This window comes from Cynocephalus volans, chromosome 4, assembly GCF_027409185.1.
Source record: "Cynocephalus volans isolate mCynVol1 chromosome 4, mCynVol1.pri, whole genome shotgun sequence".
In the NCBI taxonomy this organism is placed as follows: domain Eukaryota; kingdom Metazoa; phylum Chordata; class Mammalia; order Dermoptera; family Cynocephalidae; genus Cynocephalus; species Cynocephalus volans.
In genome coordinates this window covers 156,459,917-156,482,491 of record NC_084463.1, presented here as the reverse complement: position 1 = coordinate 156,482,491, position 22,575 = coordinate 156,459,917, and the positions used below count along the sequence as shown (strand labels likewise).

The following is a 22,575-nucleotide window of genomic DNA, read 5'->3' as shown; positions in this document are numbered from 1 at the left end:
GACTGTTTTAGTTGAGGGAATTACTTAAACTGAAAGAACATATCCAGACCCATTCTCTGACTCCTGATTGGCTGAAACTACCTTAGCTTGCGATTTTAAGCTGCTGTGTGAAACAAAAACCCAAATTGGCTAGGATTTGCAAGGTTCCCCCTTTATGCAGGGCCCTGGGGTAGCCCTGGTACCCTTTGGGCTTGATAGCCAGTGGTCCCTGCTCTCTGGAGAGGAAGGCATCTTTAGATGAAGGGTGTGCAGGGAGTCACAGGTGGAGGCGTGGAGTGAGGCTTTGGGCCTGGGCAGCTACACAGCTTGCTTGCTGGCAGCTGCTGGGGATGTACTAGGCTGTCCTTGTGCTCAGATGTGCAGTTCTGTGACCATGATGGCTGTAGAGTGCCCCAAGGAGATGCCCCTTCATGTGGGCATCCCCAGAGACATCTACGAGGTAGACCCTGGACAGAAGAGGCCAGAGCACTCTAGTTCTCAGAAAGTAGAAAGAGCATTATATACAAAGAGCATATTAAAAATACATGAGCCCAAGTGTGAGCTTCCTTGTTATTCCTTGTTGGGGTCAAAGTCTGAGGAGAAAGCTGGATTCTGCTCAGGTGCTGCTCCCCAGCAGGCAGGGGGGGTGCTGCCTGGGGGCGGAAGAGGGACCCTCTCCTGGACACCTGTTGAGTCTCTCCTTGGAAGGGCTGCTTGTTTCTGGGCTCTGCCCTTTCACAGTGCCCACACTGGGAGGGGCCTGCTGAGCTGTTGTGGGGTCTTCACCTGGGCCAGGCTCCAGTGGGGGGTGTCAGAGCTGGTCTGCCACAGGAAGGCAGGTGCACATGCTCAAGAGGCATCCTCTCCCACAGCTAGGAGTAGAAATCAGGATGTCATTTCCAAATTGCAAATGCAGAGTTTTCTCAGGACACATAGGCATGGCTCTTGGTTGCTGGTTCCCAGTTCTGTAGGGTGAGAAGGGAATGTGGGAATGTGTCAGTGGAGGAAACCTCTCATCCTGGAGGTGATTCAGGGAGGCTGGGGACAGGCCCCATGCCCTGGGGGCAGCTGCTATCCTGCATCAGGGGCTCCTCTTCCCTGTGGCTTCATTGGCAGCTCTGGGGTTGTTACTCCATCAGGAAACTTAGGGGCTCTTTTTGTGTGATCTTCCAAGGTGGAGCTTAAGAGATGCTTTTTAAGATTGATCTCTGCTGTAATCGCCAAGTTGGCTGCCGACACCTAAACACCTAAACTGCTGATGTTTATTGTTTCCATTTACAGGAATCAAGATGCTCAGAGTCTTGTGTGAATATCTGGGTGGGGCGGTGGGGGGGGGGAGCGGGGAGTGGAGGGGGGAATGGAGTGGCTGGTGCTCATCCCCAGGGCTGTGGAGGACCCCTGGGTGAGGGCGGCAGCTGGAGGCAGTCTCACCTTTTACAGCCTCTGAGCCCCGTGCAGGTCATAGTCACTGTCAGAGGAGTTGTCAGGCTGGGTGGAGGAGCGATGCAGGGCCCCTTCCAGAGCTGAGGAAAGAAAGGAGGGCCGTTGGCAGAGGGGTTGTCCCACTAGCCTACAGCCCCTTGGAGCCAGAGCCACCGCCCACAGTGGGTAGGAAGATCACAGGGGCTTTATGAGCTGGTAACAACCGCGGCATCTGTTTTGATCAAATCAGCCAAGTGATCACTAATGATGCTGAGCTCCAGGCTCCCTAGGGTTTAATTGTTAGTGCCAGGAAGGGAGCTGTCAGTACAGGACTCCTGCAGGCCACTTAATGGCTCTCTTCTGTATTGAAGGAATCCAAGGGACCTCATTTACCAGCCAGACCCCTCAAGGCCCTGCAGGGGAATAGGCCCATTAGGTCACAGCAAGGCTGGGGTTAATGGTGTCCATCTGAGTGCATTCTTCTCTTTAGATGAGTGGTTGACAGTCTCAAAAGGGACAGCTGAGGCCTGTGAAGGCAGTATCCCTTCCACACTCCCGCTGTGACCCTGCTGTCTAGCAGGCAGTTTGATCCCCCCCCCCTCCCCCGGTGCCCTGGGATCTCCCTTCTCCCTTTGGGCAATCACATGACTTTCAAGGACATCACATGACCTGTCTCAGCAGGGCTGCTCCAGCTCTGCCTGCATGCCTAGGACTGCCCACTGGTGCTTACCTGGATAAGCTGACACGTGGGAGTTCCTGGGAGGCTGGCTGTATTCGTTATCCACATGGGAGACTGGGGGGTTCTCAACCTGGGACCGGACGGTCGCCGTGTGGTTACGATGGAAAGACACTGAGCAGATGCAGGAGACAGTGTCATTAGACTTGCTGCTTTGTCCTACCCCTCCTTCCCCAGCAGGTGCCCAGAACTTTAATGTCCTGTTCCCATTATGTCATGTGGGAGAGGGCAAAGGCACCCACAGCCCCTTCAATGCATCCCCATTTCCTTTCTCCCTGGGGTGGTTCATGCTAGCGGGGTCCATGGCAGACTTTTAGAACAGCTGTGGGTTGGCCAGAGTTCTGATTGGCAGGGTGGGGCCTTCAGTCGGTTGGTCAGTCGGTCATCAAACATTTACCGAGCAATGAATTGGAGCACAAGTGACAGGGCAGACATACTCTCTTTCCTCCAGGAGCTGAGGGCCTTTGTGTTATAAAAAAGACTGGACAACACAGAGCCTTCTTGAAGGATTTGGCCCCAGACTTGTGAATGGCAGAAGAATGCAGAATGGGAGGCAGGGGGAGGACTGTTTCCATGCCTTAGGGTGGCTCTGGCTGTGGCTGGAAGGAGGGATGATGAAGACCAGGGATGAGGTGGGGCTGACTGCATCAAAATGGTCTAAAACTGGCCCTTTAAAGTTGTTCTGTAATAAAATTAGCTTGAACAACCCTCCTTAAAGCATCCCTGCTTTGGGAATAAACAGTGCAAAACTGCCCATTAAGGTTCTGATAAGTCCTAAAATAAAGAACGGTGTTTAGCTTTGCTTAACTCATGGTATTTCAGGCCTGGAGTCCTCTTTTGTGAGTATCACCTATTAACAACGTTGGCCATGGTGTTGGGGACTGCTGCCCGAGCAGGCGAAGGCTGCTGGGGACCTCTGGTTAAGTCAATCCCTGAGATGAGGCAAGAGACAGAGGGGACACTGTGGTCTCTGAGGCTTCAGAGTCAAAAACCACTCAAATGTCTGCCCCATCAAGAAGCCTTGGGGGGCCGAGCCTGTGGCGCACTCGGGAGGGTGCTGCGCTGGGAGCGCGGCAACGCTCCCAGCGGCCGCGGGTTCGGATCCTATATAGGAATGGCCGGTGCACTCACTGGCTGAGTGCCGGCCACGAAAAAAGAAAAAAAAAAAAAAAGAAGCCTTGGCCCTCCCAGTGTGGGGACATCTGTTGCCACAGTCGCACTTTAGATGAGCATGGTGGTGATCAGAGGCCTCAGGAAGCCCCTGGCTCCATCTGTGATCAGCAGTGAGCCTTGACTGGATCCGTGGCCTGGGGCTGAGGGAGGACCCTGCCTCTGGGGACACTTACTGTTTTGATTCATTCCCGTTGGGCCAATCCACTGGCGCTGCTGCTTCTGGCGGACTGGGCAACAGACAGGAAAGCACATCAGGGTCGGGGGCGGGGGGGGGGGGGGGGGGGTAACGGAGTGCAGGTGAGGGGGCGGGGCCTGGGGGACGGAGGAGGTGGCAGGTGCAGCTGAGGCATCATTGCTGGGTTCTGCTCCCTGAAGTCTCTCAGGCCTCAGTTTTCTAACTTTCTCAGGAGGGGAACTGGAGCCATCTAGTGCCAAAGGACTGTGCTGAGGAGGATGCAGAGGTGGCTGGGTCCCCAGGAGAAACAACTGCAGGTGTTTAGGACCAGAATTAAGACCTGGGTGGGTGCTAGGGAGCTGACACTGCCTACCTCTCGGCTCTCTGTTTTCAGCCTCCCTAATCTCACTTCCTAGTCTCTGAATAATTTTCCCCTGAGTTCTGCCAGGCAGGGATTTCAACCCTCTGCGTTCACAGGGCATGCAGTCACCCACTTGGTGGATAAGGAAACTGAGGCTCAGAGAGGAAGTGGCCCGATCAGCGTCAGGGGCAGCTGGTGAGTGGACATATCAGAGGCCATGCTGATGGCCCTCTGGGCCGCCAAAGCCTAGGCAATGGCCACAGCCTCCGTCTGGCCTGGAGTGGGTCTCAGCTGGACCCAGATATGGGCAAATCAGTGGTTATGATTTTCCCGACTTTCTGTTTCTGTTACTTTGGGTGGAAAAAAATGCCAGTGGGCAGGAGAGGGGAGGGCTGGATGGGGAGGCAGAGGTGCCCTTGGCCCAGCTCTCTGTAGGTGGGACCCCTCTTCTGTGAGGCTCCAGTCTCCCCACACCGGGACAGTGCAGCTCGGGGCCCCAGCACCTACATTTCTTCACCAGCTTCTTGTAGGCGAGGGGGCCACACACAACGAGCAGCACTGCCAGGAGCAGCAGGGCCAGGATGATGCTTGCCACGGTGCCTGCTGCTGGGCCTGCTGGGTTGGGATCCTGGCCTGGAGATGGGGGAAGAGTTGGGTCAGTCCCAGCCCTGTGGTATAAAGACTGTCCCTTCAGAGGAAAGCTGCTGGCTGCCTGGCTTCCCTTAGTCACCAGAAATTCACCAGCGTGTGAGGAAGGCACTTCTCTATCTGGCTGTCCCTCCATCCATCTCTAGAATTCTCTGCTACCCATTCGCCATTTATTATCTACAAATGATCATCCAGCTATCATTTGCCACCCTGTTACAAACTGTTTAACTTTCTACCATTTGCCAGTTATAAGTGATCACCTTGCCGTCATATACCATCATATACCAATATGTGATCGAATACTGAAGGCCAGTCAGCCCTCTATGTATCCACCCATCCGTCCGTCCACCCACCCACCCACCCATCCATTTCTTTTATCTGTTATTCAGTGACCATTCACGTAGCAAATATGCACCACCTACCCCTTGATTTTCTAGCTTCCACCCTGGAAGAGCAGAAGGTGGAAGGAGTTCTGTCATTCATGAGCTCCCCAACAGAGATGTCTGTTGCCTAGCTCAGTCTCCCACCTACCGTTTGTGACATTGCCGTCTGAGCACTCTTGCTGCCCGATCCCCATTTGCCCTCTCTCCATTTCTAGCATTCTAGGGCTCTCTGTCTAGCTCCTGGGGCCAGTTCTTCAGAGACACATTCACTGACTGGGTCCTCGAGGGAACGTCTGGGGCTGCCCTCTGCCCACCGTCAGTTGTGGTCAACTCACATGTGACAAACACCCTCTTGCAGTGGGCTTTTTTCTCCCGAAGCTCGTGGCACTGGGACAGCTTCTCCTGGGAACAGGAGAGCCCCCGGGAGGTCTTCTCACCGGCATCCAGCACATGGTAGGAGTTGACACCGCCGCACTGCTGCTCCCGGCATACCTCCTCCCACCGCGTCATGCTCTTGGCTGAAGAGCTGTCGCACAGGGCTGCCCACTGCATGCCCTGGCGCACCTCCACGGTGCCTTCGCACATGCTGCTGCCCCCCACCAGGCGGCTCTGCACCTTGGGCTGGAAATCTAGGGAGGGGAAGCAATGGAAGATGAGCCTGCATGCCTGGCGCCTGGGGCCCCCTGGCAGCAAGGAGGCACCGTGTGGGACCACCAGGACAAGCCATCTTCCTTTCTGTCCTTCCCTCCTCTGGCATCATCTCTGGCTCTTCCCCCAACCAAGGTGTCTGTCCCTGGTGCCTCTGGGCAGCTGCCAGCAGCCATCCCGAGGTGCTGTAGCATGGGCACTTTCAGTGAAGAGGCAGCCACCAGCAGGGAGTTGGCCCCTGAACCAGGTGCAGGTGAGAGAAGAGTGTAGGAAGTAGGTCCACCTGGGTCCACTCCTCTTAGAAACATCTTGTTCTCTTGCTGCTCCTTGGGAAGAGGGAGGGCTTTTCAGAAGGGGGAAACTGAGGCTCAGGGATGAGAAAGACCTCCTGCTCTGAGTCCTGGTGGTTCACAGGTGGGACAGAACCCAGGAATCCTGCTGCCCAGGCCCTGGGCCCTGAGCAGGAGGCTTTTTGTGAGTGGGGCCTGGCCCAACAGAAACCTGCATTCTTTTCTGTCTGCTTGCCAGGGTGGGGCCTGGGATTCCATAGCCGAGGCCACACATGCTCAGTTCACAGTGAGTTGTAATCTCACCAGCTTTTGCCAGTTTCCATAGCAACATCCACCTTCAAAGCCCTAGTAAGTCTTCTATTTAGAAGAAACTTCAAAGGCAAGAACCCTGGGTATGGTTTTACAGGTTGTAGCCAGCAGGAAGGATCCTGAGGACGGGGGCTGGGGGGTAAGGGGGTGAGTGGGGCTGAGAGCTGGCTCCCCACTCCCCAATTCATCAGGCCAAGAGACCTTGGGGACTGCTTCTGCCTGGAGGGGGCAGTGTTTTACTAATTCACACCAGGTACCCAATGGGTTGGGGGTGGCCCTGCTTACAGGATAGCAGAATGGTCCAGAGCAATGCCTCCTACATTTGTGTGCACAGGAATCACTGGGGACCTTGCTGAAATGCGGATTCTGGGCTGGCTGGTTAGCTCAGTTGGTTAGAGCTCAGCCTTGTAACACAAAGGTTAAGAGTTTGGTTCCCCATACCGGTCATCTGCTGCCCCCACTCAAAAAAAAAAAAAAAAAAGAAAAAGCAGATTCTGATTCAGGTCTGAGAGTCTTCCAGGTGACGTCCGTGCTGTGTGGTCTGGGACCACACTTGGAGTAGCTGAGGCTTAGATAACAGGCTATGGAGTGACACTGCTTGAGTGGAAATCCCAGCTAGTGCTCGATGATATTGGGCAAAACGTTTAATATTTCTGAGCCTCAGGTTCCTCATCTGTAAAAGGGGATAATAACAGTACCCACCTCCTAAGGTCATTGTGAAAATAAAAGAATGCCCTGGAGTGGTCCCTGGCACAAATTAAGCACTCAGTAAGTAGAGTCTGGACTCCACTAGAACACTTCCGGTGACAGGAACCCACTGCTTCCCGGGGCGTGCTATGGTTGTTTTTCCTTATTTTTGAACTGGGATCTCTTCCCCTCAGCTTCCTTTGTTGATTCTGATTTGGCCCTTGGGGTCTTACAGACTCAGCCTCCCTGCCTTCTCCCTCAACCACACCAGCACCTCCAGTTTCCATTGTGTGGGCCATGGCTCAGGACTCTGCGCAGAGAGCCCTCCTGGGGGCCTGCTCTTGTGTGTCTCTGCCTGCCATGCTCTGGCCCCCAGGCCTCAGGGAACTCCCATCTCTCACCACCCTCCAACCTCATCTCTTGGGATTTACAAACTCCCTTCCTACAAAGCCTGCCCCTCCAAGTGCTCCATGCTTTGGCACAAGCCATGATTCCCACCCACAAAACCTTTTCTCTTTTCCTCCACCAAACTCACGGAAAGACCTTGTCTCCTCCTGGAAGTTTTGACTTCAGTTCCCCATGTGGCAGCTGGGCCAGTGATTCCTTTGGGCTTGGTCAGTTGCTTTGTAGAGATTCCCCAGGCACTGAGTGCGAGTGTGCGTCCTCCAACTTGCCCTACCCCAACTCTTAGAGGCCAAGGATCAGGCCTCTACTTCCCTTGTGTTCCCCATCGTGCCTCATCTCCTGTGCTGCATGCTGGGGTTTTCAGGAAACCCCTCTGGGGATTCTCTGACCGTGACTCCTCCCAGGGCAGCAGAAGGCCCCATGGGGCTTGGCCAGGGCTCACTAACCTGAGCAGACGAGGGCGAGAGCTCGGCCACCCTCCTGGGGCTGGGTTTTCCTGAAGCACTGCTCCAGGGAGGCACAGCTTGCATTCTGGACCTTCCATCGAAGTGGCAAGAGCCTGCGGTTCCAGAGCTCCCCTAGGTCTTGTGCCGTGGCTACCTCGGCCTCTGGCAGATGCTTCAAGAAAGAGCCGCACTGGAGGGCTGCACAGATGAGGTCCTCCAGGCCCTGGGTCCTGTCCTGGGCCTCATAGCTGATGGTGCCACCAAGGCTGCCACTGTAGAACTCCACCACGCCAGCACACCGCAGGCCCCGGGGCCCTGCCACCAGCTGCAGCCTGGGAGGAGCTGGGAGAGGAGAGAGATGGAGATGGGGGATGGGGTTGCACTGAGCCAGACGTGAGAACTGATGCTTCTTTGGTCACCCTTGGAAGGTGATGAGGTCCCAAATATAGCATAAGACACACTTATGGTTAAAATTTTCCCCATTTATCTACATTCAAATGTAACTGGGCATCCTGAGTTTTTATTTGCTAAATCTGACTCTGTATCTCCATGGGGCCTCAGAATCCTCTTACCTGTGGGCTCTGGAGTGGTTGTAGGCGGGGGGCTTGTGGGTGGAGGTGTTGTCGTCTGGGGCTCTGTAATGAGACACTCTGGTGAGGGAGGGGCAAGCGACCCTGGGAGGGAGGAATGAGGGGGTAGGAGGGAAGAATGGGGTGTGGGGAGGGCAGGGGGATCCAGCAGTGTTGAGAAATACCCGAGCTTGTGACGTAAGTACCACTTGCCACATTAAGCCCACTTGATCCATACATTATCTCTAAGCCCCAGGTGAGGTGGGCAGAACCACCCCACTTTACAGATAGGAAAACAGAGGTTCAGAGGGGATGCAGAAGTTAGCACTTGGCAGAAATAGGTCCTCCTTTTTCATCCCACCAGACAGGTACTGCCCCTCTCCAGCTCCCCACCAGTTATAAACTGGGGACCCCTTTCCCCTTCCACCTGCGTGCTCAGGCCTCAGGTCACAGGCCCTGGCCAGCCTCCTGGGGGTGCCCAGGACAACGGTGCCCATGTGGCTGGAGTCACCCACCTAAGCAGACCAGGCCCAGCGGGGGGCATTGGCGTGCCCTGCTGCTGCTGCTGCTGCTGCTGCAGTTTGAGAACGACCCTGGGTGTCCGTGGCAGATGATCTGGTTCTGGGGTCTGCTGAAAGGAGGGAAGTGGGCAAGGGCCAAGGCCTCTCCGCAGTGCAGCTGCTGGCAGACTTTTGAGGCCTGACTGGCATCCTCCCGGCCGTCTGGGCTCCAGCCCCAGCTCCACCTGCACACGGTGTGCCACAGGCCCTTGAGGTGAACCTCCAGCTGGCCCTGGCACCTTGAGTTGGAGTTGGCCAGCCTCCCCTGGAAATCTGGGGGTCAAAGAGGTTGTGGGTGGTCAGGCTGGGAAGGGCTCTCCACTGGGGCCCCTCACTGCTCCCTCCCCACCTAGCCCCTCACGCCCAGCTGGGCTCCCTCCTTCACTTCCCACCCCGCTGGCTGCCTGCCCTGCTCCTTGTGAGCTTCGTCCCTTCTGGGGCACTCAGGCTGGGGGGGTAGCCTGAAGCTGGGTGCAGGAGGGTAGGGCTCCAGATTTTAGAGTTGGAGGGGAAGTCGGAGCAGTGGGCAAGGTGGTCTCAGCACCCACTGTCCAGCAGAATCACCCCACTCCCGGAAATTCTGTTTCAATAAGTCTGACATAAGGCCTAACATCTGTGTGTATGTGTGTTTAAATTTTAAAATCAATTTTATTGAGGTGCAGTATACATGCAGTGAAATGTACTCATTTTAACAGTACTGTTCAATGGAATTTGACAAATGTATATATGTACGTAACCACCATCATAATGTAGACATGGAACATTTCCATCACCCAGAAAGTCCTCTCATGCCCCTTTATGGTTAATTTCCTTGAATCCAGCCTCAGGCAACTACTGATCTGCTTTCTGTCACTAGAGATTAGCTTTCCCTTTTCTACAATGTCACATAAATGGAAACAGCATGCTTTTTTTTTTAAATTTTGCTTCTTTTGCTCAGCATGTATTTGAGATTTATTTATCCATATTTTTGCGTGTATAGGTAGTTCATTCCTTTTCATTGCCGAATAATATTTCATTGTATGGATATGCCACATTAGTTTTTCCATTCCCCAACTGGGTTGTTTCCAGGTTTTGCCTGCTATGAATAAAGCTGCTGTCAACATTCATGTTCAGGCCTTTGTGTGGGCAGTTTCCATTTCTCTTGGGTAAATACCTAGGAATGGAATTGCTGGGTCATAGGTAGATACATGGCTTATGCAATTTTAGAAAGCTCCATGAGGGGAAAATATTTGTCTGTGTGTGTGTGTGTTGTGTGTGTTTGCATAAAGAGATTCTGGAAGGATATGCAAAAAAACGAGTGAATGTGATCATTACCTGGGGTGTTGGGGTGGAGAGAGGGACTGAAAAGATGGGGGACAGAGGTGGAAGTGAGACTCTTCACTGTAGATCTTTTTATATTTTTAAATTTTTGAGCCAGATGAATGTATTACCTATTCAAGAAGTTTAAAAAATTCTTCCCTGACAAGGGAACCACTGGTCAGGCTGCCTTTTTCTTCAGATGAGGACACTTTGGGGCCAACGTGCAAGGCCAGGGCTTGTCAAGGTCCTGTGGCTAGTCAGAGGCAAAGCGAGCTAGTCTCAACACCTAATGCTGATGGATTGCCTTGCAGGATTTTTGCCCAGGGAGCTGATTCACTGAATCCTTACCAGGGAAAAGATTTTCTCCCTTCTTCACAGGTGGGGAAATTAGAGCTCAGGGAGGTCAAGTAACTTGCTAGAGCTTGAGGCTAGGATGTCAGCGCAGGATCCAGGGCCCAGCCCAGAGCCCGCCAAGGCCCCTGTGGCCCCCTTGGGCTGCATGGCGGTTTTGTGATACCTGCCAGCCACATTTCTCCCAAAATACACTCAGTGTGATGTTATCCCAGTCAATGGGAAGAGGAGAGGTCTGTAATTGTGGGAATTGCTGAGCTAAAAAATGTTTAGCATGTTTCTCTACTGCAGGACTTCTCAGAGACTTTATTAGCCTGGTGTACACTGTCAGTGTCCAGTGGGAGATGTGGTGTTACATGTTCCGCAGAACCCTGTTTGGGAACTACTGTAGGATTAATGTCCAACCTCCGAGGCTGGACACTCATTACACTTTACAATCTGGCATATCCTCTCTCTGCAGCTTCAGGGCAAATGTCTTTGACCATGGAGCATCTGGCAGGACTGGGTAGGAACAGGACTTTGTAAGTTTCATTTATGGGCTGTATATTTTCTGTGCTTGGTGAGTGACTCATAATACCTATCATGAGAGCTAGCATTTGTGGTGCTTTGTAGTCAGCAAGGACACCCACGGGCATCCTAAATGTGCATGTGTCTGTGTGTACGGTGGGGTTCACTCTGGTGGAGGTGACGGCTTCTTAACTTGCAGGTCCCCCTACAGCCTGATGGAACTGTAGCCCTGCTGTCCCTCTGCCCCAGGCCTCCCTCCATGTGGCTCTTCCTTACCCGAGTCGTCCCAGCTGAACCATCCAAGGCAGGAAGTGACTGCAGAAAAGAGAGAGAAAGGTCAGGAAGTAAAGCCTCCCACCCTCTCCCCCCACGCCTGCTCATACCTACCCACTGCTTGAACAATGGCCCTTTCTGCCTCCCTCCACCCGCTGTCATGGGGTTCAGAGGCAGGGATTTTCATATTACAGGTTGGAACCCCTAAGCAATCATGAAATCAATTTAGTGGGTTGCAACTATCATTTTTTTTTCTTTTTTTGAAACCTTATAAATGAACATAGTGAAACTGATTTTTCTTTAGTGAACAATTCTGTGAATGTTAACACATATATAGATGTTTGTGACCACCAACACAAGGAGTACACCAGTTCTGTCACTTCCCAGACTTCTTTGTGCTATCCCTTTGTAGTAATGCAACCATCAATTTTTTAAAAAAAACAAAATGAAATAGAATAGAGAACGTCAAAATGCACTATGTATTGTGAGGGGAAGTATCACTTTTTGTGCTTTGGGGGTTGCAATGTAAGAATGTCCTTTGTGTTGCTTTTGGTCAAAAACGTTTGAACTCTGGTAGTTCTAGAGAATCAAGAAATGAGCCTGAAAGGGAACCCAAGAGAGTGTTTGCTACTTCTAGTATTCCCTAGGTAGGATAATGCCAGCAGTTTATCTTTAACAGCTCCCGGTTTCCAGAGGAGACCAAAGCTCAGAGATGGATGGGCTTGCCCAAGGTGGCACAGCCAGTTAGGGAGCCAAGACCACAGGCCCGGTGAACACGGTCTGTAAGGAACCAGCCTTCCCCAGTGTGGGCCAGTTGGGAAGTTCTGCCTCCTGCCAGCCCTGTCTGACTGTGGAGCAGGGGCAGAGTGGCCCATTGCGTGGAGCTCTTGGTTGAGCAACAGCTGGCTGGCTAGTCTGGGGCAGGGAGGAGGTTTAATTTGGGTGGGGACGGGGGGTGGGTAACAAGCTCATGTGGCTTCTGAGCCCACCCTCTGTGTTCACCACCAAGCTTTATCAGTCACAAAGCAGGTATTTTGATTTCCATCTGTCTGACTCTTGGGCTTACTCCTCGGTTGGGAGCTGGGGATGGCATTTGGTCAGGAGACTTCTTCATATAGGAAACAGCTGTGTTTAAATTGCTTGTGAGAAACTGTGGCTGGGTGTTACAAAATAGATGTGTTTTAAAAAAGTCTTTTCTTGCTTGTGGTAGGATTTTAAAAGAAGTGCCCCCACCAGCCCTTCCTCCCCTCCCAAGCCAAGATTCCTTGTAATGAAGTCGTCGTGGCTCTGTGGTAAGTTTCCCCATCTTCACAAGATCCCATCACCGATGCCTTGGGAGTCATGGGCCTTGGAAGGGGAAGGTTATTCTCGCAAATGGTGAGTGTCTGGCTGGGAGCAGTGGCCAGAGCTCTGGCCTGGGTGAAAGGGATGGTCCAGCTGTCAATCATCTGATCTATTGCAGTGGACAGGGCAGCTTCAGGAGGGCACAGTGTGGATGCCCAGCTAGCAGCTAGTGTGGTGAGCACGGAGGCAGGAGGCCCTCTGCCCTGCCCTCGCCTCTCACCTCTGACCTATCTCTCCCACCTCCCTCTGGTCCCAGCTCCCCATAGTGAGTAGGGCCATCCACCTTTAGGGAGTCATTCCTTTGGCTAAGTCATGAGGGCTGAGACAGCTTGAAGTGGCGTCTGTGGGGAGAGAGGACCTGAAGATCCGCCCTTCGGTGCTGTACAATGCAGGACTGGTTTTCCGGTACTGGTAACTTTCTATTGCTCTGGGTCTGAGTACCAGCTCTGCTACTTCCTGCCTGCGGCACCTGGCGAGCAAGTGTCTCAGCCTCTCTGATCCTCAGTGTCCTCATCCACAGCATGGGGATGAGCATGGGACCAGTTTTCCAGCGATGCTGTGAGGATGCGATGAAATAATCTATATAAAGGACCTACCCAGTGCCTTTCTGGCCCGTGTTCAGTGCTCAGAGCTGTTGCTGGTCTGTGGGGTGGGAGGATAGGCCTGGGGCAGGTGTGGCCACTACTGCAGGCCTCGGGGAGCTTTCCCAGTGGGAGGATTGCTCCATCTGGCACAGAGAGCCAGACCAGAGGGCTCACCACTGCCCTTTCCCACCTGGAAACTTTGTATTCCCGAAGTCTTCACAGTCAACAGTCATTATTAACAGCAGCTAGCAATTGTTGAGCATCTGCTGCGTATTCAGCACTTGGTCTTTCCTTACAGACATTATTGTTAATCTTCTACCGGCCTTACAACATGAGTTGAGTATGTTCATGGTATAAATGTTGGCAGAGGGCAAGTGCCCTGTGCAGGGTGATGTGGCTAGCAAGTGGCAGGACCTGCATTCAAACCATGAGTCTGATTTCAAAACCCATGTTCTCTGCTCTCAGCCACCCAGTGGCACCTCCAAAGTGCTAAGTTTGGAGATGCAGAGATGAGCACCACCTAGACCTACCCCTGAAGTGCTCGAGCAGCCACACCGTGAAGCCCCTGGGGCAGGGACGGGCCTGACATCCTTGCAGATCCCGCACAGAACAGCCCAGGCCCTGCTCAGAGAACATTATCAGGAAAGACTGAACAAGCTGGAGAACCAAGTGGAATGCTAAAAAGGAAAACGTTGTGTTGAGAAAAGATGTCTATGCATTGCAGGGTGTCCCCTCCCTCTGGGTGCGTGTGTGGTCCTCAGAGGAACAGTGCTCCCTCTCTTCTCCCTCCCTCACTGTCATCATCACCATCACCAACACCATCACATCTCCATCACCACATCATCATCACCAGCACCAGCATCAACACCATCACTATCACCATCACCACTTTAAAGTTTTCACTCTTCCAGGCCCTTTTATACAGTACCTCTCTCAAGCCTCACCACAACGCTATGAAGTAGGTACTATTATTTTGGTCTCCATTTTATAGATGAGGAGACTGAGAGAGGTTAAATAGCTTTTGCAAGCTGCTAGTGGGTGCTGGGCTGGGACCCCAACCCAGCTGTCTGCCGCAGGATCTGCTTTTGCCGGCAGGGCCAAGCTGCCTCCCTTCCCTTCAGAGGGAAGCCTGCGATGCTCTGCCCTGCATTTCACCAATTCCTGTATGTCCCTGGCATGCAGTCCTGTCAGAGGGAATGAACCTGTGATTCTGTTCAGGCAGTAAAACATGCCACGGGAAGACTTAGCCGTGAACTTGCTGTGTGACCTTGGCAAGTCGCTTAAACTCTTTGTGCTCAGTTTCCTCATCTGTAAAGCGAAGAGATTAGCTTCCAGGATCCCTCACCTTCCTCTCGGTTCAAACGTCTGTGATCTACAGTCTTTAGTTCCTGATGTCTCTCAGCGGCTGGTGGAGGAAGGGCAGAGGTGGATGCTGAGCTGCCTGGCTGAGCTGGAGACTTAGTCTTTCTGCCTATCCAGGGATACGTTCAGGTTTTCATCATCCACAACCTATTTTCACTTTTTTAGCTGCTTCTCACAGGGGTCAGACCAACACCCTCCTTCCCCTGAACCCTGCAGACTGTGCTCAGGGTCTCCCCGACTCCCTCTGGGGCTGCAGCTTACTCTTCCCTGTCCTCCCTAAAGCCCCTGCAGCCGGAGACCAGATGCTCTGCTGCTGCCAAATCTGGGAACAGGAGCCTCAAGACCTAGACCATGAGGGACACGAGGAATGAAGCATCATGCCATTTCTTTACCTGCCTTCGACATCTATACCCCAAGCAGCTGGGCTGGGAATGAGAATTCTGTGGAGACCCCTCCCTTGCCCTGACAATTTAGGCTTGGACTGGGCAAGCCCAGGCAAAACTCAGGGCTGAAAAAGCCAGAGAGAGTTAGCAGCCTTAATCAGTCTCCCTGAGCCCCAGTCTGTTCGTCTGCATTTGCAGAGATTTAATGGTTTTGACCCTGCCTCCCTTGATGAGATCTTGGTGAAGATTAGATGAATTCCTGACAGCAGCTCCAAGACATTTATACCCTCATCTCCTCCCTTCTCCTCCTCCGGCCCCCACAATATTCAGAATGATTCTCACCTTGGCTCTCTATAGGGCATCCCATGGGCTACATCCAATCAGGGATGTTTTACTTGCTGAGCATGGTGTTTAAATTTTTTTTGAGCCATTTTAAAAGAGGTTTCTTTTTATTTTCTTTTGCTTTTTAAACAAATTCCAAGAGCCAAATGTTTCTGAAAAATAGGACACCCAGGCCATGCCGGCTGCATCACCGCGAGCCCTGGGCATTGGCCTGTGCCTTCTGTTTTGCCCACGTGCCTGTGTCATCTACCATTGCCATGTGTCTGGAGAGCCCTGGCTTCAAACCCATGATGGTGTCTGCAGTGAAACATAGGAATTTTTACAGTAAGTGGGATGTGTCAAGATTATAAATTGCCTCCCACGAGTTCAGGTCAGGATTTGTACCAAAGGCGTTTGTCAGAAATTTACAAATGTTTTTTGGGTTTTGGAATTGCAGATGGATGTTTGAGGACCTGTATGATCGATTTTACAGATGAGGAGACATTTTAGTCCAGACAGCTAGCTTCTGAGCCTGTACTCTCGACCCTGCCTCTGACCATTTGGAGGGTCTGCCCGGACCCTTCCGCATGTCCATTTGCAGCTCCTACACACTGGGAAGTGGAGGCAAGGGTGTGGCCTGTTGGTCCAGCAGGCCCCTGGGGTCACAGCAAGGGATTGGGACATTACTGATGATAATAACAATGATAGCCCTTCTACCCTGTGCAGACTCCAGGGCAAGGGTTTTTTATGGAAGATCCTGTTTCTTCCCTGAAGCCTCATATGAGGGGGACTGTCACCACCTTGTCTCACAGATAAAGACACCGATGGGCTGACTTAGTGCTCTGATGTTCCCTTTTTTCCATAAACAATAATTCTCCCTAACATGCTATAAACTTCTCCACAATTACAGCCATCAATTTTTCTGCCTGCCTTTGGGGGAAAATTTTGGATTTTCCTTCCTTGAAGCCTCTACGTTGCCTGACTCAGAAGGTCAGAAACCTCTCTTTTCTGAAACGACAGTGATCAGCAGAGCTGTGTCTAACCTGAAGCTGTATCATGGTTTCAGGGAAACAAAGATCATAAAGAGCCAAAATTCTGTATCTCAAGTTGAACACCAGATGAAATGGTAGGTTGCGATTAGGAGTCTTTTTTATGTGCGAAACATGCATATCATCTCACTGGGTTTAAACCAGGAGGGAGCAGCAGATTCGGTCTCTAATCTTGCTTACCCAGAGCCTGTGCAATGAATGGACAGCGGAGCGTGGGTGGAATGACCTTCACTATTTAAATTGTTATTTCTCTCTGGTGGCTTGGCATGTCTAATTGAATTTGCATGAGTTTCATGCCATATACTATGTCTCTGTTGTCACAGTGACAAGCTCCAAGCCCTTCTTTTTGTTCAGAGCTTAATATATTCCAAAGCTCTTTCATGCACGAAGGTCATTCTTTCCACCCACAGCCCTGTGAAGAAGGGACCATGCTTGCCCCCATTTTCAGATTGGAAAACCGAGGTTCAAAGGCTGAATGACTTGTCCAAGGTCACACAGCTAGCTGGTTGTACAGTGAGGACAGAAACCCTATCTCCATCACCTGACAGGGCCCCATGGGAGTTTACCAGGGGGAGACCTTAGAGCCTGCTCTCCCATGATACAGATGGGGGAAACTGAGGCCAAAGAGAGGGAGGGGACTCACTCCAGATGCCTCTGTGGGAGTCTGTGGTGGTGCATAGAACCCTTGTCACCTATGCTGACTCCCCATCCATTTCCTATCCTGTTCCTTCCACATCTGTCCCAGCCATGTCCCCAGGGAGAAGGGAGTATTAGGGACCCTTTGGGACCCATGAGAGTCAAGCCTCTAGGGGCACATGATGACGATGATGATGACAGTAATGGTGGTAGTGATAATTCTGGAGGAAGAGATCCAGGCCCCTGATCCCTTATCTACAATTCAAAATCTAAAAGTCTTTTCTAATGCTCTTAGCTGGAGGGTGTGTACAGGTCCCTCTTAGTGTGCAGTTTCATATGTTTCACTGCAGAAATGGGAATGTGTTCAGTTATGGGGTGTTGCCCCAGCCCTCGTCGCATGTGCTGTGAGCACACGGTACCTACTCAATGTTACCTGCTACAATCTGAAAACTCCTGAATTCCCAAGCACATCTGGCCCCGGGCCTTAAGATAAGGGCTTGAGGACTGGGAGTAGTGAGAGTTACCATTTTTCCTTTGCTGTCATCTCTCCTCTATGGCTCTCCAGTTCATGGGAGGAAAAGCCCAAGTCCTCCGCAGCCTGCATGGCTGCTGGCTCCCTCCCCACCAGCCTGTGTGCTGAGGACCCCTCTGTCTGTCTGTCTGGAATGCTCCTCCCTGGGCTCACTCACTTCCTCCAAGTATTTGCTCAATCTCCCCAGTACAGTGCGCTCCACCCCCCAGCACTCCCAATCCCCCAACCTTCCTTTATCTCTCTCTCCCCACACTGCTCATGATCTTCTAGTGTCCGTGTTGTCATTAGCATAGATCATCTCTTGTCTGTCTCCTCATTGACTGCTACGTCAGATCCCCCAGAACAGTGCCTGGCACATAGTTGGTACTCAATAAACACTTGCTCTCTGAATGAGCAGGATGTAATTACAGGCATGCGGCGCTTAACAATGGGGCTATATTCTGAGAAACGGGTTGTTAGACCATTTTGTCATTGTGCAAACATCATAGTATGTACTTGCGCAAACCCAGATGGTATAGCCTACTGCACATTCAGGTTATATGGTATAGCCTATGGCTCCTAGGCTACAAACCTGCACAGCATGTTACTGTACTGACTACTGCAGGCAATTGTAACACATGGTAAGTATTTGTGTATCTACAAATTTATAAACATAGAAGAGATACAGTTAAAATATTGTACAAAAGATAAAAAATGGTGCACCTGTATAGGGCACTTACCATGAATGGAGTTTGCAGGACTGGAAGTTGCTCCGGGTGGGTCAGTGAGTGGTGAGTGAACACGAAGGCCTCAGACATTATCGTGAACTACTGTAGGCCTTGTGAACACTCTACACTTAGGCTACGCTATATTTATAAAAAAAATTAAGTAATTGGGCTGGCTGGTTAATTCAGTTGGATAGAGCTTGGTGCTGATAACAATAAAGTCCAGGGTTCGATCCCTCTCCTGGCCAGCCACCAAAAAATATATAAATAGAATAATTATAAATAAAATAATTGCACTATGACATTAAGACAGCTGCAGCGTCACTAGATGATAGGAATTTTTTAGCTCCATTATACTCTTATGGGACCACCATTGTATATGTGGTCTGTTATTGACCAAAGTGTCGTTATGCGGTGCATGACTAGTATTGCAATTATCCTTTGAGGTGGGCGCAACTATTCGCCTGTTTTTACAGACGAGAAGGCTGAGATTCCGAGATTTGTTCTTGTCACTTGTGGGTGGCCAAGTAGAAGTCAAATCTACATCTGTGTTGCTCCAAAGCCCCTCATTGCAGGGCTGTGCACACGCATGCACATGCACACATGCAGCACACACGCACGTGCACACACACACACAGAGTAGACGTTCAATCAGTTTTGTCAGAGTGAGCTGAATTCTCTCTCTGGTGGAACCAGACAGAGTGACCAGAAGGCCAGTGCCAGCCCCTTGACTCCCAGCTCCCTCCATTTCCTGTTGGGGGTGGGGAGCTCCAGACCTGCGAGGGGCCTGATCCTCTGTACTCAGAACCAACAAGAGCCTCAGCTCTGCAGCCTGGGACAGGCCTGCTCCCATCTAGAGGCCTCTCTCCCCTCCTCTGTCACGGACACCCAGCCTCTCTCAGGCCCGTCCTTCCCTTTGCCTTCCCCTCTGCCTGGGACCTTCTTCCCTCCTTTCTCTGCCTGGCTGTCTCCTTCCATCACTAGGGTCTTAGACAAGACGAGACGTCACCTTCTTAGGGAGGCCCTCCCTGCCTGCCCAGCCAAGGGCTGTCCTCTTTGTGCACACTGTTATTGTGCCCTGACCAGGTGTTCTTCCCTCCATGGCACTTATCACAGTATTTCAAAATTTGTAAATATTTTGGGTGCTGTTTAGTTTGTCCTCTAACAGGTCTCCTCTGTTAGCTGGTCAGATCCATGAGGGCAGGGACTCCTGTCTTGATCACTGTTGTATCCCCAGTGCTTTGCAGAGACCTGGACACATAGTGAATGCTCAATAAATATTTGTGAATGAATAAATGAATGAACAGACAGCCTATGCAGGAGGATTGGGGGAGAGAGAGATCGATGGCTGGAGAATATCCGGCAAGACTCATCCCCACCGGGTCCTACCTCACCTTGTTTCTTGCTGATCCTGGTAATAGTAATAATAAAAGTTGTTATTATTATTATTCATATTTATTGGACACTTACTGTACTATATGCCAGGTGTGATACTAAAGCTCTGTGTGAAAGGATTCATTTAATCATTACAAACCTCTGTGAGGTACTATTATTATTCCCAATCTACAGATGCGGAAACTGAGGCTTATAAAACTAGTCCAAGGTCACCCATCTGGCAAGTGGCAGTCTGGAATTTGAACTACAGAGTCTATGATTTTCCCACACCTCCATGGTGGCTTCTGGAAGCCCAGTGGCTGGGCCTGAAGGGGCCACGCAGTCGTCGGATCCCCCTACCCCCTAGCAGATGAGCCCCAGGCAGGTTGTGGCTAAGAGGGAGGAGCTGTGGGGAGCCCTGGCCTGTCACTGTCACCCAGGCATGCTGTGGCCATCTTCTCGCCTCAGGGGCCCCAAAGTCCCCAAGCAGTGATGCCACCAGGAGGCTGTGGTGTCCCCAGGGCCCTGGCACTGATGCATCTCTTCTTGGAGTGGCTCAAAGGGTGCCTGTGCTGTTTGCCTCCAGCCCCGGCCCTGGCCGTTGGAGCCCAGCCCTTGGTGGCTGCATATTTGCTGGTGAAGGTTGTGTCCTGCGGCCATTTTCCTAAGTGGAGTGGCTTTGGTGGGCCTTTACTCTTAGCTAGGGGTACAGAGAGGGTCCTCCGGAGGGCAGGAGTGCTGAGCTGGGGTCGACTCTGCTGTTTACTAGCCACTCCACTCTGGGCTTGCCACTTGGCTTTTCTGGGCCTTGCTTTTTCCCACTGGAAAATGGGGACAGTGGGCCTGCCTACTTCATAGGCTGTTGTGAAGGTTACAGACGAAAATGGTTTTAAGCGGATTTTGTAATCTGTGACCCACTGAACAGAGGGAGAGCTTGTCACCTACCAGTTCACACAAACACACTCACTGGGAGCCACGTGCTCCTGGGGTTTCAGGTGGTCCCCGTGCTGGGGGTGAAGGCACTGCCTCCAGTTCTTCCTGACTCTGGGTTGTGTTGGGCCAGGGGACTTGCCTGGTCCTGCCAGGAACCAGGATTCCATCATGGGATTCAGGTGGGAAGGCCCATAGAGCAGAGCCCTACTCCTTTGCCCACCTGGGAGCTTGGCTGGACCCAGGCTCCCTGTCCCAATGGGGTCGGAGACCATCGGTGGGGGGTAGGTAGGGAGTTTAAGGCCTGGTCCTAGGAATCCCCAAGACCAAGGAGGCCACAGCAGCTCCTCAGCAGGGCCTGGAAGCCAGGTGGGGGCTTATCTCTGGGCCTCAGACCTCGGGACTGAAGGCATTTTGTATCTCTTGCTGTTAAGTATAGGAATACCGATGTGTGCACATGTGCCATTGTCACACGCACGGGGGAAGGTAAGCCTGCTTTTGGAGGCCATGTTGTGCCCAGGCAAGCACACACATGGTTCTCACACAGACTTACGCAGACTCACACATGCTCAGACACACTCACACCTACCCACCCGCTTCTCTGGGAGGGGACTGAAGCTCCCTGCTCAGGCAGGCATGGCTCCCAGAGTCCTTTCTCTCCGAACTGGGAAGCTGCTCGCTTCCTCCTGCTCCCACCCTGGAGGTGAGCCCATCCCTCACCCCACCACACCTTTTACCCCCTTGGGAAGCAGTCAGATCCCATCCAGTTCACCCCCACCCCTGCATTGTGTAAATAGGGAGATTGAGGCCTGCAGGGCTCAGTGACCTCTCTGAGGTCACACCTGGGTAGGTTAGAGCCCAGGTGTGGGCCTCCCAGGCTGCAGCACTCACTGCCTCCCGGCTGCCCAGGGTGGTCCCCACTGGCAATGTTGGTGACTGCCCCAGCAGCAGGGCTCTAGCCTGAAGTGAGAGCGGCCGGCCTGGCTGGGGCCCCCTCTGGGACCGACGCGACTCAGAGCTGCGTGCGAGAAGGACTAGGAGCTGTGCTGTGGCGTCCTTGACCTCCGCTCCACCGGGCCTCAGAGGCGGTCCCACCCTGCCTCAGCCCGCTCTGCCCAGAGCATCATCAGAGCCTCCATAGGAGATGGCGAGTTTTCCGTCCCTGGAGGTGACCGAGTAAAGGCTGGGCACTCTTGCGGGGACACTGCGGAGGGGAGCCTGCACTGGATGGGGGCCTGATGACTTGATTTCTAGGTTGAAAGAGTCTTAGTTTAGCATGGATCCTGCGTGGAAGGGTAAGTAAGGCCCTTAACAGCACCAGAGAGAAGTAGGGTCAGGGGGCTGGTGGGTGGGACAAGCAGGACTGAGAGCTGCGCTGGGACCTGATCCTCCACGACACTCCAGAGAGGTGACATGTAGGCCCCAGAGACAGACTTAGGAAGAACTGGGAGCTCCTCCCTTGCACCCCGAGTGAGCCCAGGTATCCTGGCAGTTGCCCGGAAGAGGTACTCACCCAGCATCCCCAGCAGGTACCAGGTAGCCAGCCGCGGCTGCCGAGACCCCATTGGTGCGGGCTCCTCCTGCCTCTGCCTTGGCAAGCTCGGCACCCGTGGGTGAGGGTGTCTGGCCTAGTATCTTGCTCTCAGGGAGGGAGGGGCGGGGCCGGCAGGCTCGGGATGGGGGAGTAGACAGTGTGGGACCTGCGTCACTTGTGTTTGAAGTTGAACTGTCAACTTCCTCCTGGCAAAACCACCTGCCCCAGTTCGAATGGCAGCCCTGGCCACTGCCAGCTTCCTGCCCACAGTGCCCAGGGCTGGAGCAGTGTCCCCTGACAAGGCCCATGTTGGGATGGGGCCAGGCATCCCAGAGGGACACGGCTGCGGGGTGGGAGTCCTGGGTGGGGGTTATGGAGAGAGAAGGCCTGGCTCCAGCAGAGGGCAGGCGTGAGGGGTGCGCAGGAGACAAGTCCCTGAAGGAGGGGTCCCACGAAGAGGGGCGCGGTGGTGAGGGGTGGGGAGTGGGGGGGCGTGACATCGGGTCTTGATGCAGAGTCAAAATGAAACCCTCCACTTCCCTTTAGGAGGGATGAGATTGGAAGTTGGAAGTGATCTCCACAGGTGTTATTTCACCAGCAA

The 22,575-nt window shown here is 52.7% G+C and overlaps 1 protein-coding gene across 1 annotated transcript; it reads right to left on the bottom strand.

Moving 5' to 3' along the window:
* Nucleotides 1–1,413: 1,413 nt before the first annotated feature.
* On the bottom strand, nt 1,414–22,282 carry CD5 (CD5 molecule). The gene is made up of 11 exons (XM_063095155.1): nt 21,954–22,282; nt 21,332–21,458; nt 13,680–13,770; nt 8,747–9,064; nt 8,235–8,297; nt 7,663–8,004; nt 5,213–5,506; nt 4,354–4,479; nt 3,484–3,537; nt 2,132–2,251; nt 1,414–1,502 (listed from the first exon to the last, which is right to left on the bottom strand). Exons 1-11 carry the CDS (start codon nt 22,280–22,282, stop codon nt 1,414–1,416), a joined length of 1,953 nt encoding a protein of 650 aa, XP_062951225.1.
* Between the last annotated feature and the right edge of the window lie 293 nt (nt 22,283–22,575).

Bases quoted from the DNA above. Each gene is read 5' to 3' on its own strand.
- CD5 (XM_063095155.1), bottom strand. From the start codon at position 22,282: ATGGGCCTTGTCAGGGGACACTGCTCCAGCCCTGGGCACTGTGGGCAG. The intron at 4,480-5,212 runs GTGAGTTGACCA...CCCCATCTCCAG, and splicing joins CAAGAGGGTGTTTGTCACAT to GCCAGGATCCCAACCCAGCA. The intron at 2,252-3,483 runs GTAAGTGTCCCC...GCATCTGCTCAG, and splicing joins AACGGGAATGAATCAAAACA to TGTCTTTCCATCGTAACCAC.